The 15,507-nt window shown below is 42.9% G+C and overlaps 1 protein-coding gene across 1 annotated transcript in view; it reads left to right on the top strand.

Moving 5' to 3' along the window:
* The first annotated feature begins 2,882 nt into the window (after positions 1-2,882).
* Positions 2,883-15,507, top strand: part of mmd2a (monocyte to macrophage differentiation-associated 2a) — a 23,823-nt gene continuing 11,198 nt past the window's right edge. The window contains exon 1 of the mRNA XM_061884926.1: positions 2,883-3,210. Within this exon, the coding sequence (XP_061740910.1) occupies positions 3,122-3,210 (89 nt within the window). The 5' untranslated portion in view covers positions 2,883-3,121. The remainder of the gene's footprint in view (positions 3,211-15,507) is intronic.

Genomic DNA, 15,507 nt, shown 5'->3' with positions numbered 1-15,507 from the left:
GTAAAAGAAAAGGGGTGGGATTAAAAAAGATCTGCTTCTTCCTACTCCTTTTGGAACATGTTGATTAGAGAAACTGGAAATTGTGATGTATTATGTGGTATGCATGCATGTTCCAAATAAACTCAAACTCAACTCAACTCAACAGGCAGAAATGTAGCTTGGCGCCGATGTTATGTACTACATGTATGATGTGGAGCTGACGATGACATACTCAATAAACAACAACCTAAAAATCTGCAACCCTCTGCCTTCGTTTGTGTCAAAATGGATGGATGGATGGATTCAATTATAAATAAAGATTTCTACACATAGAAGTAATCATCAACTTAAAGTGCCCTCTTTGGGGATTGTACGTTTGTAATAGAGATCCATCTGGATTCATGAACTTAATTCTAAACAAAAAAATAAATCTTTAACATCAATATTTATGGAACATGTCCACAAAAAAATCTACCTATCAACACTGAATATTGCATTGTTGTATTTCTTTTCACAGTTTATGAACTTACATTCATATTTTGTTGAAGTATTATTCAATAAATATATTGATCAAATATTTTTGAATTATTGCTATTTTTAGAACATTAAAAAAAAAATCTCACGTACCCTTTGGCATACCTCCAAGTACCCCCAGGGGTACGTGTACCCCCATTTGAGAACCACTGCCCTAAGAAGAGGGAGCAGGGGCTGGGGGATGCTCACATATGCGGTCCTCTCCAAGATTTCTCATGGTCATTGTCATCGAAGTCCCACTGGGGTGAGTTTTTCATTGCCTTTACGTGGGCTCTGTACCGCGGAGGTCGTTGTGGCTTGTGCAGCCCTTTGAGACACTTGTGATTTAGGGCTACATAAATAAACATTAATTGATAAACATTGATATACTTTTGTTTTTCATACAGTATTATTGCTATTCTATTTACTAGGCCAGTGGTTCTCAACCTGTTTTCAGTGATGTACCCCCTGTGATTTTTTTTTAAATTCAAGTACCCCCTAATCAGAGCAAAGCATTTTTGATTAAAAAAAAGAGATTAATAAGTAAAATACCGCACTACGTCATCAGTTTCTGATTTATTAAATTGTACAACAGTGCAAAATATTGCTCATTTGTAGTGGTCTTTCTTGAACTATTTGGAAAAAAAGATATAAAAATAAATAAAAACTTGTTGAAAAATAAACAAGTGATTCAATTATAAATAAAGATTTCTACACATAAAAGTAATCATCAACTTAAAGTGCCCTCTTTGGGGATTGTAATAGAGATCCATCTGGATTCATGAACTTAATTCTAAACAAAAAAATAAATATTTAACATCGATATTTATGGAACATGTCCACACAAAATCTAGCCGTCAACACTAAATATTGCATTCTTGCATTTCTTTTCACAGTTTATGAACTTACATTCATATTTTGTTGAAGTATTATTCAATAAATATATTGATAAAATATTTTTGAATTATTGCTATTTTTAGAACGTTTAAAAAAAATCTCACGTACCCTTTGGCATACCTTCAAGTACCCCCAGGGGTTCGCGTACCCCCATTTGAGAACCACTGCCCTAAGAAGAGGGAGCAGGGGCTGGGGGATGCCCACATATGCGGTCCTCTCCAAGATTTGTCATAGTCATTGTCATCGAAGTCCCACTGGGGTGAGTTTTTCATTGCCTCTATGTGGGCTCTGTACCGCGGAGGTCGTTGTGGCTTGTGCAGCCCTTTGAGACACTTGTGATTTAGGGCTACATAAATAAACATTAATTGATAAACATTGACATACTTTTATTTTTCATACAGTATTATTGCTATTCTATTTACTAGGCCAGTGGTTCTCAACCTGTTTTCAGTGATGTACCCCCTGTGATTTTTTTTTAAATTCAAGTACCCCCTAATCAGAGCAAAGCATTTTTGATTAAAAAAAAGAGATAAAGAAGTAAAATACAGCACTATGTCATCAGTTTCTGATTTATTAAATTGTACAACAGTGCAAAATATTGCTCATTTGTAGTGGTCTTTCTTGAACTATTTGGAAAAAAAGATATAAAAATAAATAAAAACTTGTTGAAAAATAAACAAGTGATTCAATTATAAATAAAGATTTCTACACATAAAAGTAATCATCAACTTAAAGTGCCCTCTTTGGGGATTGTAATAGAGATCCCTCTGGATTCATGAACTTAATTCTAAACAAAAAAATAAATATTTAACATCGATATTTATGGAACATGTCCACACAAAATCTAGCTGTCAACACTAAATATTGCATTCTTGCATTTCTTTTCACAGTTTATGAACTGACATATATATTTTTTTGAAGTATTATTCAATAAATATATAGATAAAAGATTTTTGAATTGTTGCTATTTTAAAAAAATCTCACGTACCCCTTGGCATACCTTCAAGTACCCCCATTAAAGAACCACTGCCCTACAAGAAGGAGCGGGGGTTGGTGGGTCCTCTCCAAGGTTTCTCATAGTCATTGTCATCGACGTTCCACTGGGGTGAGTTTTTCCTTGCCTTACGTGGGCTATGTAACGCGGATGTCTTGTGGCTTGTGCAGGCCTTTGAGACACTTGTAATTTAGGACTAGATAAATAAACATTGATTGATCAACATTGACATACTTTAATTTTTCATACAGTATTATTGCTATTCTATTTACTAGGCCACTGTCCCTGTATGCTGCATATCACGTCGATGCTGTTGGAACCTGAAATTCCGCTTATAGGCTCGCTCCCTATTAAGTTTATTGCGCAATTGCAGTGTTTCCCCTGCAAATATTGTGAGGTAAAACAGTGCAGAAAAGTTGAGGGAGGGGGACTCACAAGTTGTGCAGTCGGGAGAGCTGCTGTTGTGTTATCATCAGCCAGGAAAAGGGGAGGAGGGATTACAAGCCCAGTCCTGTAGAGTGGAACATCCTGCCAACACATCTCACACTCGCAGCAACAACTCTGCACAAGCAACCATTGCACCCACCTCCATGCATGCGTCCTCGCCCACGTTGATGCAAAGTTGGGGTTAAGTCTGCTCCTTCTTCTTCTTTTTTGTTTTGTTTTTGTTGTGTAGCCCGGACCGAACCCGCAGGTTGCGTCGCTCCGGCCGGACTATTATGTTATTATGTTGTGTTCATGTTTGAGCGCACGGCGGTGGCACATCCGGAATGGAGAACCCATAGGCAGAGACACAACATGGACCTGAAAGGGACAACATTTGGAAGGTAAAGGGATTGTTTTTGATTGTTTTTTTTGTTGTTGTTGTTTTTAATTCTCTGTCTGGATTTGTGGACATTGTCCGTGTTTACGCGCATAACAAGTCCAGTGCATGGAAGCGTATAGAGAATTTGTTATTGATTGATACTGTGAGTGTGTTTGCATATGTGTGTGCGTGTGTGTGTGTGAGAGAGAGAGAGAGAGAGAGAGAGAGAGAGAGAGAGAGAGAGAGAGAGAGAGAGAGAGAGAGAGAGAGAGGAAAAGTATTGCATTTCAAACAAAAGATCTTTCCAAAACGAACTTTTTTGCAGGGCTTCTTTGCTTTTGTTTTGTCATTTTCCCCATTAACACCCTTGATCAAAATGCATATTTCCATTGGCACCCGATAAAACATAAAGAATCCAAGTGCCCTTTAGGTTTTTAACAAATTCGTTTTGATTAGGGATGTCCGATAATATTGGGCTGCCGATATTATCGGCCGATAAATGCTTTAAAATGTAAAATCGGAAATCATCGGTATTGGTTTCAAAAAGTAAAATTTATTTTTACCATGAATTGATTAACGTGGACCCCGACTTAAACAAGTTGAAAAACTTATTCGGGTGTTACCATTTAGTCGTCAATTGCACGGAATATGTATTGAACTGTGCAATATACTACTAAAAGTATCAATTAATCAATCAATCAATGACTTTTTAAAACGCCGCCGTGTTTGCGGACGCAGGGAGAAGAATAGAGCGCCAATAAACCTTAAAGGAATTTCCTTGGCGTGCCGGCCCAGTCTCAAAATATCTACGACTTTTCACACACACAAGGGAATGAAAGGCATACTTGGTCAACAGCCGTACAGGTCACACAGAGGGTGGCCGGATAAACAACTTTAACACTGTTACAAATATGCGCCACACTGTGAACCCACACCAAACAAGAATGACAAACACATTTCGGGAGAACATCCACACCGTAACACAATACAAACACAACAGAACAAATACCTACAACCCCTTGCAGCACTAACTCTTCCGGGACACTACAATATACTCCTCCGCTACCGAACCCCCCTGCCCCCAACCCCGTTTCCATATGAGTTGGGAAATTGTGTTAGATGTAAATATAAACGGAATACAATGATTTGCAAATCATTTTCAACCCATATTCAGTTGAATATGCTACAAAGACAACATACTTGATGTTCAAACTTATTATTATTTTTTTTTTTGCAAATAATCATTAACTTTAGAATTTGATGCCAGCAACACGTGACAAAGAAGTTGGGAAAGGTGGCAATAAATACTGATAAAGTTGAGGAATGCTCATCAAACACTTATTTGGAACATCCCACAGGTGTGCAGGCTAATTGGGTACAGGCGGGTGCCGTGATTGGGTATAAAAACAGCGTCCCAAAAAATGCTCAGTCTTTCAGAAGAAAGGATGGGAAGAGGTACACCCCTTTGTCCACAACTGTGTGAGCAAATAGTCAAACAGTTCAAGAACAACGTTTGTCAAAGTGCAATTTCAAGAAATTTAGGGATTTCAACATCTACGGTTTATAATATCATCAAAAGGTTCAGAGAATCTTGAGAAATTACTCCACGTAAACCGGAAACCAACATCTAATGACCGTGACCTTCAATGCCTCAGATGGCACTGTATAAAAACATCTAATGACCGTGACCTTCAATGCCTCAGATGGCACTGTATAAAAAACCGACATCAATCTCTAAAGGATATCACCACATGGGCTCAAGAACACTTCAGAAAACCACTGTCACTAAATACAGTTGGTCGCTACATCTGTAAGTGCAAGTTGAAACTCTACTATGCAAAGCAAAAGCCATTTATCAACAACATCCAGAAACGCCGCCGGCTTCTCTGGGCCCGAGATCATCTAAGATGGACTGATGCAAAGTGGAAAAGTGTTCTGTGGTCTGACAAGTCCACATTTCAAATAGTTTTTGGACATATTCGACATTGTGTCATCCGGACCAAAGGGGAAGCAAACCATCCAGACTGTTATCGACGCAAAGTTCAAAAGCAAGCATCTGTGATGGTATGGGGGTGCATTAGTGCACAAGGCATGGGTAATTTACACATCTGTGAAGGCACCATTAATGCTGAAAGGTACATACAGGTTTTGGAACAACATATGCTGCCATCTTTTTCATGGACGCCCCTGCTTATTTCAGTAAGACACATTCAGCACGTGTTACAACAGCGTGGCTTCGTAAAAAAAAGAGTGTGGGTACTTTCCTGGCCCGCCTGCAGTCCAGACCTGTCTCCCATCGAAAATGTGTGGCGCATTATGAAGCGTAAAATACGACAGCGGAGACCCTGGACTGTTGAACGACTGAAGCACTACATAAAACAAGAATGGGAAAGAATTCCACTTTCAAAGCTTCAACAATTAATTTCCTCAGTTCCCAAACGTTTATTGAGTGTTGTTAAAAGAAAAGGTGATGTAACACAGTGGTGAACATGCCCTTTCCCAACTACTTTGGCACGTGTTGCAGCCATGAAATTCCAAGTTGTTATTTGCAAACAAAAAATAAAATTTATGAGTTTGAACATCAAATATCTTGTCTTTGTAGAGCATTCAATTGAATATGGGTTGAAATGGATTTGCAAATCATTGTATTCTGTTTTTATTTACATCCAACACAATTTCCCAACTCATATGGAAACGGGGTTTGTGGTCAAACAATTATTGCTTATATGATCGAATTTGACGTTGAGCCTTCGACTTGATTTGAACTCCTTTTCATAATAGCAAATTTAATTGTAAAAAGAAACATAAATGACTGCATAACGAATAGTTTTACTTTATTACATAGTTAAAAATACACCTAAATGTTCTGTAAAAAAGGTATTTTATTCAGTACTGTTAGAATTTACTTACCTCAAGGAATAAAAGTGTACACATAAACATTCCACCATGGAGACTTTTTTCAGCGACTCATCTATATTAACAAGTCTTTGTCGATTAATTTTTTTATAATCTTGTGCTCACCTCAGTGGCCTCCAAGCAGGTAATCCTCTTGGAGCTCACAGTGCCTTGGGAGGACCGTATGGAGGAGGCCAATGAGAGGAAGAGTGCAAAGTACTCTCAGCTTGTGGAGGAGTGTCGGAGCAATGGGTGGCGAGCGATGTGCCGGCCGGTTGAAGTGGGGTGTCGAGGGTTTGTGGGCAAATCTCTCTGCAGGGCCTACAGAATGCTTGGCATCACAGGGGCCAGCCAGCAAAGGGCCATGAAGTTAGTCACAGATGCAGCAGAAGTGGCATCAAGGTGGCTGTGGATCAGGAGGGGAGAGGCGTGGCATGTAGGGCAGTAGCGCTACGTGGACACAGGCTGGGGCCTGATCAACCCCGGCTGGGTCGCCTAGGGGAGGGGGTCTGATTGTTGAAAGACCCGAAACCCCCTGTGATCCTAGGTTACATCACTGAGGATGTGTCCAGTTGCACCATTGGTGTATTTAAAAAGTTGCTTTTCTGGGACAACCAGTGACTACCAGGAACAGTCTGGTTGACCACCAAGTATAGATTGGTGACAGCTGGAGAGACAGCGGACAGCCCGGAAAGACGGCACCGGGGCAGTGAGGGGTAGCATCCCGAGCTGCACCTTCTGAGAGGAAGGAACCCACAACAAGCTACGAATCGACCTACAGGAAATATACCCCCAGGGATTCCCGAGAGGGGGGGCGGAAGAGAATCCCACTGGACGGATCAAAGGTTGACGACACATGGCAATGGTAACACGACGACGACTATGGAATGCATATGTGGGAAGGTATGCAAGAACCGACATGGCCTGCGGATCCACCAGGCCAGGATGAAGTGTATGCAGAAGGTGGTAGAATCACAGCGCACAGGAACTACGCCTGGTGAGACGCAGGAGGAGCCAGGCCCGGAGTCACCCCACAGTGCCCGGAGCCTCCAGGTGATGCAACCACCAGAAGCACACAGGACATCAGAACATCGTCGGGTAAAGTGGCCCCAAGCTAGCAAGGAGAAAGAGTGGCTCCAGTTTGATGAAGATGCTGATACCATCTTGGAAACAACAGCCAAAGGGGACGCTGATCGACGCCTCAAGACGATGACCACGATCATCATCAGCCTCGCTGCAGAGAGGTTTGGACTTGAGGAGAAGCGGGCAGCGAAGCCCCCCTACATCATGAACAATAGAGCGAGTAAAATCCATCAGCTCAGGCAGGAACTGAAGTGTTTAAGACAGCAGTTCAAGGTTGCACGTGAAGAGGATAGGGGGCCTCTTGCGGAACTACGTTGTATAATCCGCAAGAAGCTAATAACCTTGAGGAGAGCGGAGTGGCATAGGAGGAGGAGGAAGGAAAGGTCCAGGAGGAGAGCTGCCTTTCTGGCGAATCCCTTTGGAGTCACAAAACAGCTGCTAGGACAGAAGCGAAGCGGTAGACTGGCCTGCTCCAAAGCTGAGGTCGACCACCACCTCAAGCAAATTTACAGCGATGGATGCAGAGAACAAGACCTAGGCCCCTGCAGGTCCTTGATCAATCCACCAACACCAACGCTTGACTTCGATGGGAAAGAGCCCGGCTGGAAGGAAATCCAGGAGGTGGTCCGCAGGGCAAGGACGAGCTCAGCTCCAGGGCCCAGTGGAGTACCTTATAAGGTCTATAAGAACTGTCCAAGACTACTCCACAGACTCTGGAGAATCTTGAAGGTGATCTGGAGGAGGGGCAAGGTAGCAGACCAGTGGAGACAGGCAGAGGGTGTGTGGATCCCAAAGGAGGAGAAGTCTAAGAACATCAATCAGTTCCGAACCATCTCGTTGCTGAGTGTTGAAGGGAAGATCTTCTTCAGCCTCATGGCCAGGCGACTGACAGACTACCTCCTGAAGAACTCCTACATTGATACATCGGTCCAGAAAGGAGGGATCCCAGAGGTATCTGGATGTCTGGAGCACACAGGCGTGGTCACTCAGCTCATCAGGGAAGCCAGGGAGAATAAGGGGGACCTGGCTGTTCTGTGGCTGGACCTCGAAAATGCCTATGGATCCATACCCCACAAGCTGGTCGAAGAGGCACTGAATCGGCATCACATTCCAAAGAAGTTCAGAGACCTCATTCTGGACTACTATGCCAACTTCCATCTAAGAGTCTCCTCCGGAAAAACAACCTCCGACTGGCACAGGCTTGAAAAGGGGATCATCACTGGCTGTACGATCTCAGTCATCCTCTTTGCGCTCGCCATGAACATGCTGGTGAAGTCTGCGGAAGTTCAGTGCAGAGGTCCCCTCTCCAGGTCTGGAGTCCGGCAGCCACCCATCCGAGCCTTCATGGACGACCTGACAGTGACCACTGCATCCGTCCCAGGTTGCAGGTGGATCTTGAATGGCCTTCAGGAGGTGATTTCCTGGGCTCGCATGAACTTCAAGCCGGCCAAGTCGAGGGTCCTAGTGCTAAAGAAAGGAAAGGTTACTGGCAAGTTCTGCTTCTCACTTGGCACCACCAAAATACCATCACTCACCGAGGAACCTGTGAAGAGCTTGGGAAAGGTGTTTAATTGCAGCCTGAGAGACGCAGCCTCCACAAGATCGACCAACCAAGACCTGGAGACCTGGCTGACCGTGGTGGATAAGTCTGGCCTTCCTGGCAAGTTCAAGGCCTGGATTTACCAGCACGGGATTCTCCCTCGGATCCTCTGGCCCCTCATGGTGTACGAAGTCCCCATTTCAACGGTGGAAGGCTTTGAGATGAGGGTCAGTAGGTTCCTGCGCAGGTGGCTAGGACTGCCGCGAAGCCTGAGCAGCATTGCTCTATACGGGCATAACAACAAACTGAAGCTCCCCATCAGCAGCCTGAGCGAGGAGTTCATGGTGACACGGTCCAGGGAGCTCCTACAGTATCGGGAGTCCAGTGACCCAAAGGTTGCACAGGCTGGGATTGAAGTCAGGACGGGGCGGAAGTGGAGAGCTGTCGAGGCTGTGGATGTTGCAGAGGCAAGGCTACGGCAAAAGGTTTTGGTGGGAACAGTGGCGCAGGGGAGATCTGGCTTAGGTAGCAGAAGAACACCTCGCTATGATAAGGCGCAGGGGAAAGAGAAGAGGTCACTGATCCTCGAGGAAGTGCGAGCAGGAGTTGAGGAAAGGCGAGCCTGCCAGATGGCGGGAATGCGGCAACAGGGCGCCTGGACGAGATGGGAACAAGTATCAGAGCGTAAGGTCACATGGACCGAGCTCTGGAAAGCCGAACCCCATCGAATAAAGTTCTTGATCCAGGCGGTCTACGATGTGCTGCCAAGTCCATCCAACCTCTTCACCTGGGGAAAGGTGGAGACACCAGGGTGCCCCCTCTGCCAGAGGAGAGGAACCTTGGAGCACATCCTAAGCTGTTGTCCAAAAGCCCTGGGTGAAGGGCGGTACCGCTGGCGACATGACCAGGTCCTGAAGGCCATAGCTGATGCCATCTGCAGGGGAGTCAGTCACAGCAAGAGCCTCCGCCCAGTGAAGAGTACTGCTTTCATCAGAGCTGGGGAGAAGTCAACACCGGCTGCCCGGAACACCTCGTCTGGCCTGTTGGCAACAGCACGCGACTGGGAGCTGTCAGTTGATCTGGGAAAGCAGTTGAAGTTCCCTGACGTGGTTGCTAAAACAACACTAAGGCCAGATATTGTGCTCACCTCAGTGGCCTCCAAGCAGGTAATCCTCTTGGAGCTCACAGTGCCTTGGGAGGACCGTATGGAGGAGGCCAATGAGAGGAAGAGTGCAAAGTACTCTCAGCTTGTGGAGGAGTGTCGGAGCAATGGGTGGCGAGCGATGTGCCGGCCGGTTGAAGTGGGGTGTCGAGGGTTTGTGGGCAAATCTCTCTGCAGGGCCTACAGAATGCTTGGCATCACAGGGGCCAGCCAGCAAAGGGCCATGAAGTTAGTCACAGATGCAGCAGAAGTGGCATCAAGGTGGCTGTGGATCAGGAGGGGAGAGGCGTGGCATGTAGGGCAGTAGCGCTACGTGGACACAGGCTGGGGCCTGATCAACCCCGGCTGGGTCGCCTAGGGGAGGGGGTCTGATTGTTGAAAGACCCGAAACCCCCTGTGATCCTAGGTTACATCACTGAGGATGTGTCCAGTTGCACCATTGGTGTATTTAAAAAGTTGATAATGTCGACTAATTGTTGCGGCCCTACTGCATTATTTTAAATAAATCTACCCAAATTCAATAGCTTATAAAGGCAGACATTATTGTAACCTCTAAAAAAAAATAATTTAGAATTTGACAAACATCCATCCATCAATTTTCCACCGCTTATTCCCTTTTGGGGTCGTGGGGGGCGCTGGCGCCTATCTCAGCTACCATCGGGCGAAAGGAGGGGTACACCCTGGACAAGTCCCCAACTAATCGCAGGGCCAACACAGATAGACAGACAACATTCACACTCACACACTAGGTGCATGTCTTTGGAAGTAAGAGGAAGCTGGAGTACCCGGAGAGAAACCACGTAAATGTAAATCAAAGCGTTTCTCTAATCGATCAACTGTTACAGCCATAATTTTGTTACATTTTGTACATTGATCACACACCAGCGTTGATTTTCAGGGTAAAACTTGATTTTCATAACCAAAAATCCCATAATGTCCGATAACTTGACAACCTCAAAACAAGGCTAATAGCAATTAACACAAAACAAATACATCCTGAGTTGCACCCGATACTGTGCGATGTCTCATGTGCCTCCTTACAGCCAGTTGGGGGCGCTGTTCTGCCAATAAGCACATTTAGCTCATTTAAAGCACAGGTGTCAAACTGAAAGCCCGGGCGCCACATATGGTCCGCCACATCCTTTTATGTGGCCTACAAAAACCTAAAAATGTGTGTCAGTATATGGAGGTCCAAGTGTAATAAAAGTAAATAAATACATTTTTAAATAATTACTTAAATGCATCTTTAATTGATTCAATCATAAAATAAATCATGAAAACATAAAATAAAAATGTAATTTGGATTGATTATTCAAACCATGAAATAATATATATATATATATATATATATATATATATATACACACACACATATATATTAACACATATATATATATACACACACACATATATATTAACACATATATATATATATATGTATATATGTATATATATATATATATAATAAATGACACATTTAATAACACATGTATGTATTTGATTCCAATCAGTATTGATTATGGCACATTTGATTGATCGATCGATTGATTTCAGAGTTTAGAATATCCTGTTTTCAATTACGTTGAAGGTATTTCTCACAATCATTCTTCCTTGTGCTTTGTAAGAACTTTTAATTTGAACAGCCTCTTAAAGTGGATCATATGAGTACATTGTTTAGCTCATTTACTTAATCCATTCCATAATTTAACTCCACATACTGATATGCTAAAGGTCTTAGGTGTTGTACGTGCATAAAAAGTGAATGAAGTCCTCATTTGTAACTATTTAAGTAATTATAATTTGTTTCAATTTTGACATAAATATGTCTAACCACATACAACTGCAGTTTTTTTAAATCAATATTAGTTGATGCAAACAAAATAGCACTAGCATTTTTTTGTCACTGAAACCCATTTTGAAATTAATTCTACAATAGCTGAACTTTTATAGTTGCTTTCCATCCTGACTTCTGATTGCAAAGCTATTTTTCTATCAGTATGTTGGCATACGGTACAATATTTAAATAAAAGGGGCAATTGCGTAATAATATTTAGTGATGTTGCCCACGATAAAAATTAGTTTGAGACCCCTGATTTCAAAGGGAAAATAATACTGTTTTTTTCCTCAAAATTCAGTAATTTTATTTATGTTGTCATTTCCTATCTGGCAACACTGTCGCACAATATAATCTTTGTATATTCATCAATAAAATAAGCCGAAAATGGCTCGCGAGCCGCACTTTGGACAACCCTATCCCGGACAGGTCACCTGTCCACCACAGTGCGCTTGCAGACAAGCTGTAACATTGTCATTAGGAAATAATAAATAGACCGGACTGGAGATGCACAAGCATGGAATGTATAACCGTGAGAACCCGAGATTTGAGTCCCAGAGGTGATGAACTTCAGCATTAGTGGAAAAAGTAATACACACACACACACAGACACACACACACACACATACATACATACACGCACACATACACACTTCTCATCCTCTTAAATGCAACTGAGCCTATTAATTTATGGAATGTGCAGAAATAGGCTTTCGTACCCAGAATACTTGTGTGAACGTGAAGCCCGCACGCACACAAACACACACACCTATAGAGTAGGCACTGTGTGTGCACAGGCAGAGGGACAGTGCGTGTGCTCAAGCCGGAGGAAGAGAATAGTGGCCCTGCTGATGAGGATGACAACAATGTCTCCTCTGATCAGAGCCTTTCCCTTCACTTCAGTCCAACTACACAAACACACACACAATTCTGTCATAGGCAATTAGAGGACCTCACAATGCAACACTCAGGTCCATTGATAGCCTCGCAGCCAAGCTTACTGAGCTACGTGGGAAAAGTAAAGGCCAAACATTAGTTTTCTTTAGTCAGGTGACGGTTTGCTTTTTCCATTACTGTGAAAATATTCTCACTCATGTGGCTACGGGTTTGTGTGACAGGACGGGCAGGAAAACATCCTAAACTTCTCCTTGGACTTGGACTTTGGATGTAAAGGTTTCCTATCGTGCAGTATTTAAATGTCTTGAAAATAACTTAGAGCAGTGAGTGTACATCAGGGATTTCAATATTCAAATAAATTGTATTTGGGGCCAAATTTCCAGAAAGCTTGATCCCTTTACTATTAGTTTTATTTTGTACATTCCAGACAACCGGTGTCTTCTACAGTCGACATTTGACATTGGTCTATTTATTTTGTGAGAGTTAAGTTAAAGTTAAAGCCCCAACGAATGTCACACACACACACTAGGTGTGTTAAAATTTGTCCTCTGCATCCCCATGTTCACCCCCTGGGAGGTGAGGGGAGCAGTGAGCAGCAGCATGCGCCGCGCTCAGGAAATCATTTTGGCAATTTAACCCCCAAATCCTACCCTTGATGCTGAGTACCGAGCAGGGAGGCAATGGGTGCCATTTTTGTTGTCTTTGGTCCCATTTTTTTAGTTTTTGGTATCACTCGGCCATGAATTGATTAACGTGGACCCCGACTTAAACAAGTTGAAAAACTTATTCGGGTGTTACCATTTAGTGGTCAATTGTACGGAATATGTACTGTACTGCGCAATATACTAATAAAAGTATCAATCAATCAATCAAGGTTTGAACTCACAACCTCACAGTCTCAAGACGGACACTCTAAGCACAAGGCCACTGAGCTGGTCACAGGGTACAGGAACGTTCTGCTGAGTGCCAAGCAGAGAGGCAATGGGTCCCATTTTTTGTAGTCTTTGTTATGACTCGGCCGGGGTTTGAACTCACGACCTCCCAGTCTCAGGGCAGACACTCTAAGCACAAGGCCACTGAGCTGGTCACAGGTTACAGGAACGTTCTGCTGAGTGCCAAGCAGAGAGGCAATGGGTCCCATTTTTTGTAGTCTTTGGTATGACTCGTTCGGGGTTTGAACTCACGACCTCGCAGTCTCAGGGCGGACACTCTAACCACAAGGCCACTGAGCTGGTCACAGGTTACAGGAGCGTTCTGCTGTTTTTAAAGACCTTCTGTCATCATTCGTTGCCCAGGTCATGCTATGTTTAGTTCACAATATCCTTAGTTTATTGCCTATATGTGTTGCGTTTTGGTCACATGGTTTTGCAATGGTCATGTCAAGATGCAGAAGGATGTGAGGAAGCAGCGTGCAGGTAAGATGATGATGTATTCTCCAAATACAGGGCAAAAACAACATAGAAGGTCGTGATGCAGGGAAAGCACATGTGAGGCTCGAGGATAACTTAGCACAGCAAAATAGAAACAGTAGTCATAGCGTGACGCCAACACAAACAGTCGCATGTAGCGAGCAATACAGTCCAGACGAGTGCAACGCGTATAAATAGCTCTCTGATCAGTGATCAGGAGCAGGTGAGCATCCTGACCGCTAATCAGAAGCAGGTGCAGGGAATCATGTCCATGGAAACTAATAAGAATAAAAAGGTTACTGAAAACAGAAATAGACAATAAAGTAAGGATATCATAAACTTAACATAACATGACTCGGGCAATGGATCTTGACACCTCTGCAAAACATCTAGTCAAAGATCATTAGCATTTTAAGAATCAATCAATCAATATTTATTTGTAGAGCCCTTAATCAGAAGTGCCTCTAAGAGCTTCATCAATGACATTCCCGGATTTGAACTCATCCAGGCAAGGACAAACCCCAAAAGTCCGAGGTGGAAAAAAACGAAACCTTGGGAAGTAGCTGAAGATGTGAGGGTCCCCAATTCTCAGTGACTGGCTGCAATGGATATACAAAGTATATAAATGAGATTTAGATAGGACTTAAATGCTTCTACTGAGGTAGAATCTACAACTATTGCCGGTAGAGCATTCCAAAGTACTGGAGCCCAATAGAAAACGCTCTAGAGACTGCAGATGTTGTTTAACTTCTGAGAATCACTAATAAGCCGGCGTTCTTGGCACACAGATTTCTGGACAGAACTTAGGGTACAATACAATACAAGATAAGATGGTTCTAGAACAGTGGTTCTTAACCTGGGTTCGACCGAACCCTAGGGGTTCAGTGAGTCAGCCTCAGGGGTTCGGCGGAGCCTCCGGCGCAGTGGTCAAAACACACCGGACTCATGAATTGATTAACGTGAAGCCTGACTTAATTAAACAAGTTAAAAAACTTTATTGGGGTGTTACCATTTAGTGGTCAATTGTACAGAATATGTACTGTACTGTGCAATCTACTAATAAAAGCTTCTTTCAATCAATCAATCAATCAATCAATCAATCAATCAATCATGTAAATAAAAACTTCTCCCTATCGGCGTATCTGTACTGTAAAGTTAAAATTTGAATGACAATAATAAGGAAATCTAAGTCCAAGTATTATAGAGACCCTCAAACAATATTTCCTCTAATTTTTCATCTGATTTGCAAGTGGGGAATTTGTTGTGAGTTCATGCACTGTGTTGGTTTTGTTCTTTGAACGAGGTGATGTTCATGCATGGTTTATGTTGTGCTCCAGTAAAAAAAAAAACAACAACATATAACTTTGTCTTGAATTTGAAAACAAAACAAACAATTTTTTTTTTTTTTAAATATTTTTCACTAAAGAAGGGTTTGATGAATGTGCATATGAAACTGGTAGGGTTCCGTACCTCCAACAAGGTTAAGAACCACTGTTCTA

This window comes from Nerophis ophidion, linkage group LG23, assembly GCF_033978795.1.
Source record: "Nerophis ophidion isolate RoL-2023_Sa linkage group LG23, RoL_Noph_v1.0, whole genome shotgun sequence".
NCBI lineage: Eukaryota > Metazoa > Chordata > Actinopteri > Syngnathiformes > Syngnathidae > Nerophis > Nerophis ophidion.
This window is presented reverse-complemented; position numbering and strand designations above follow the sequence as displayed.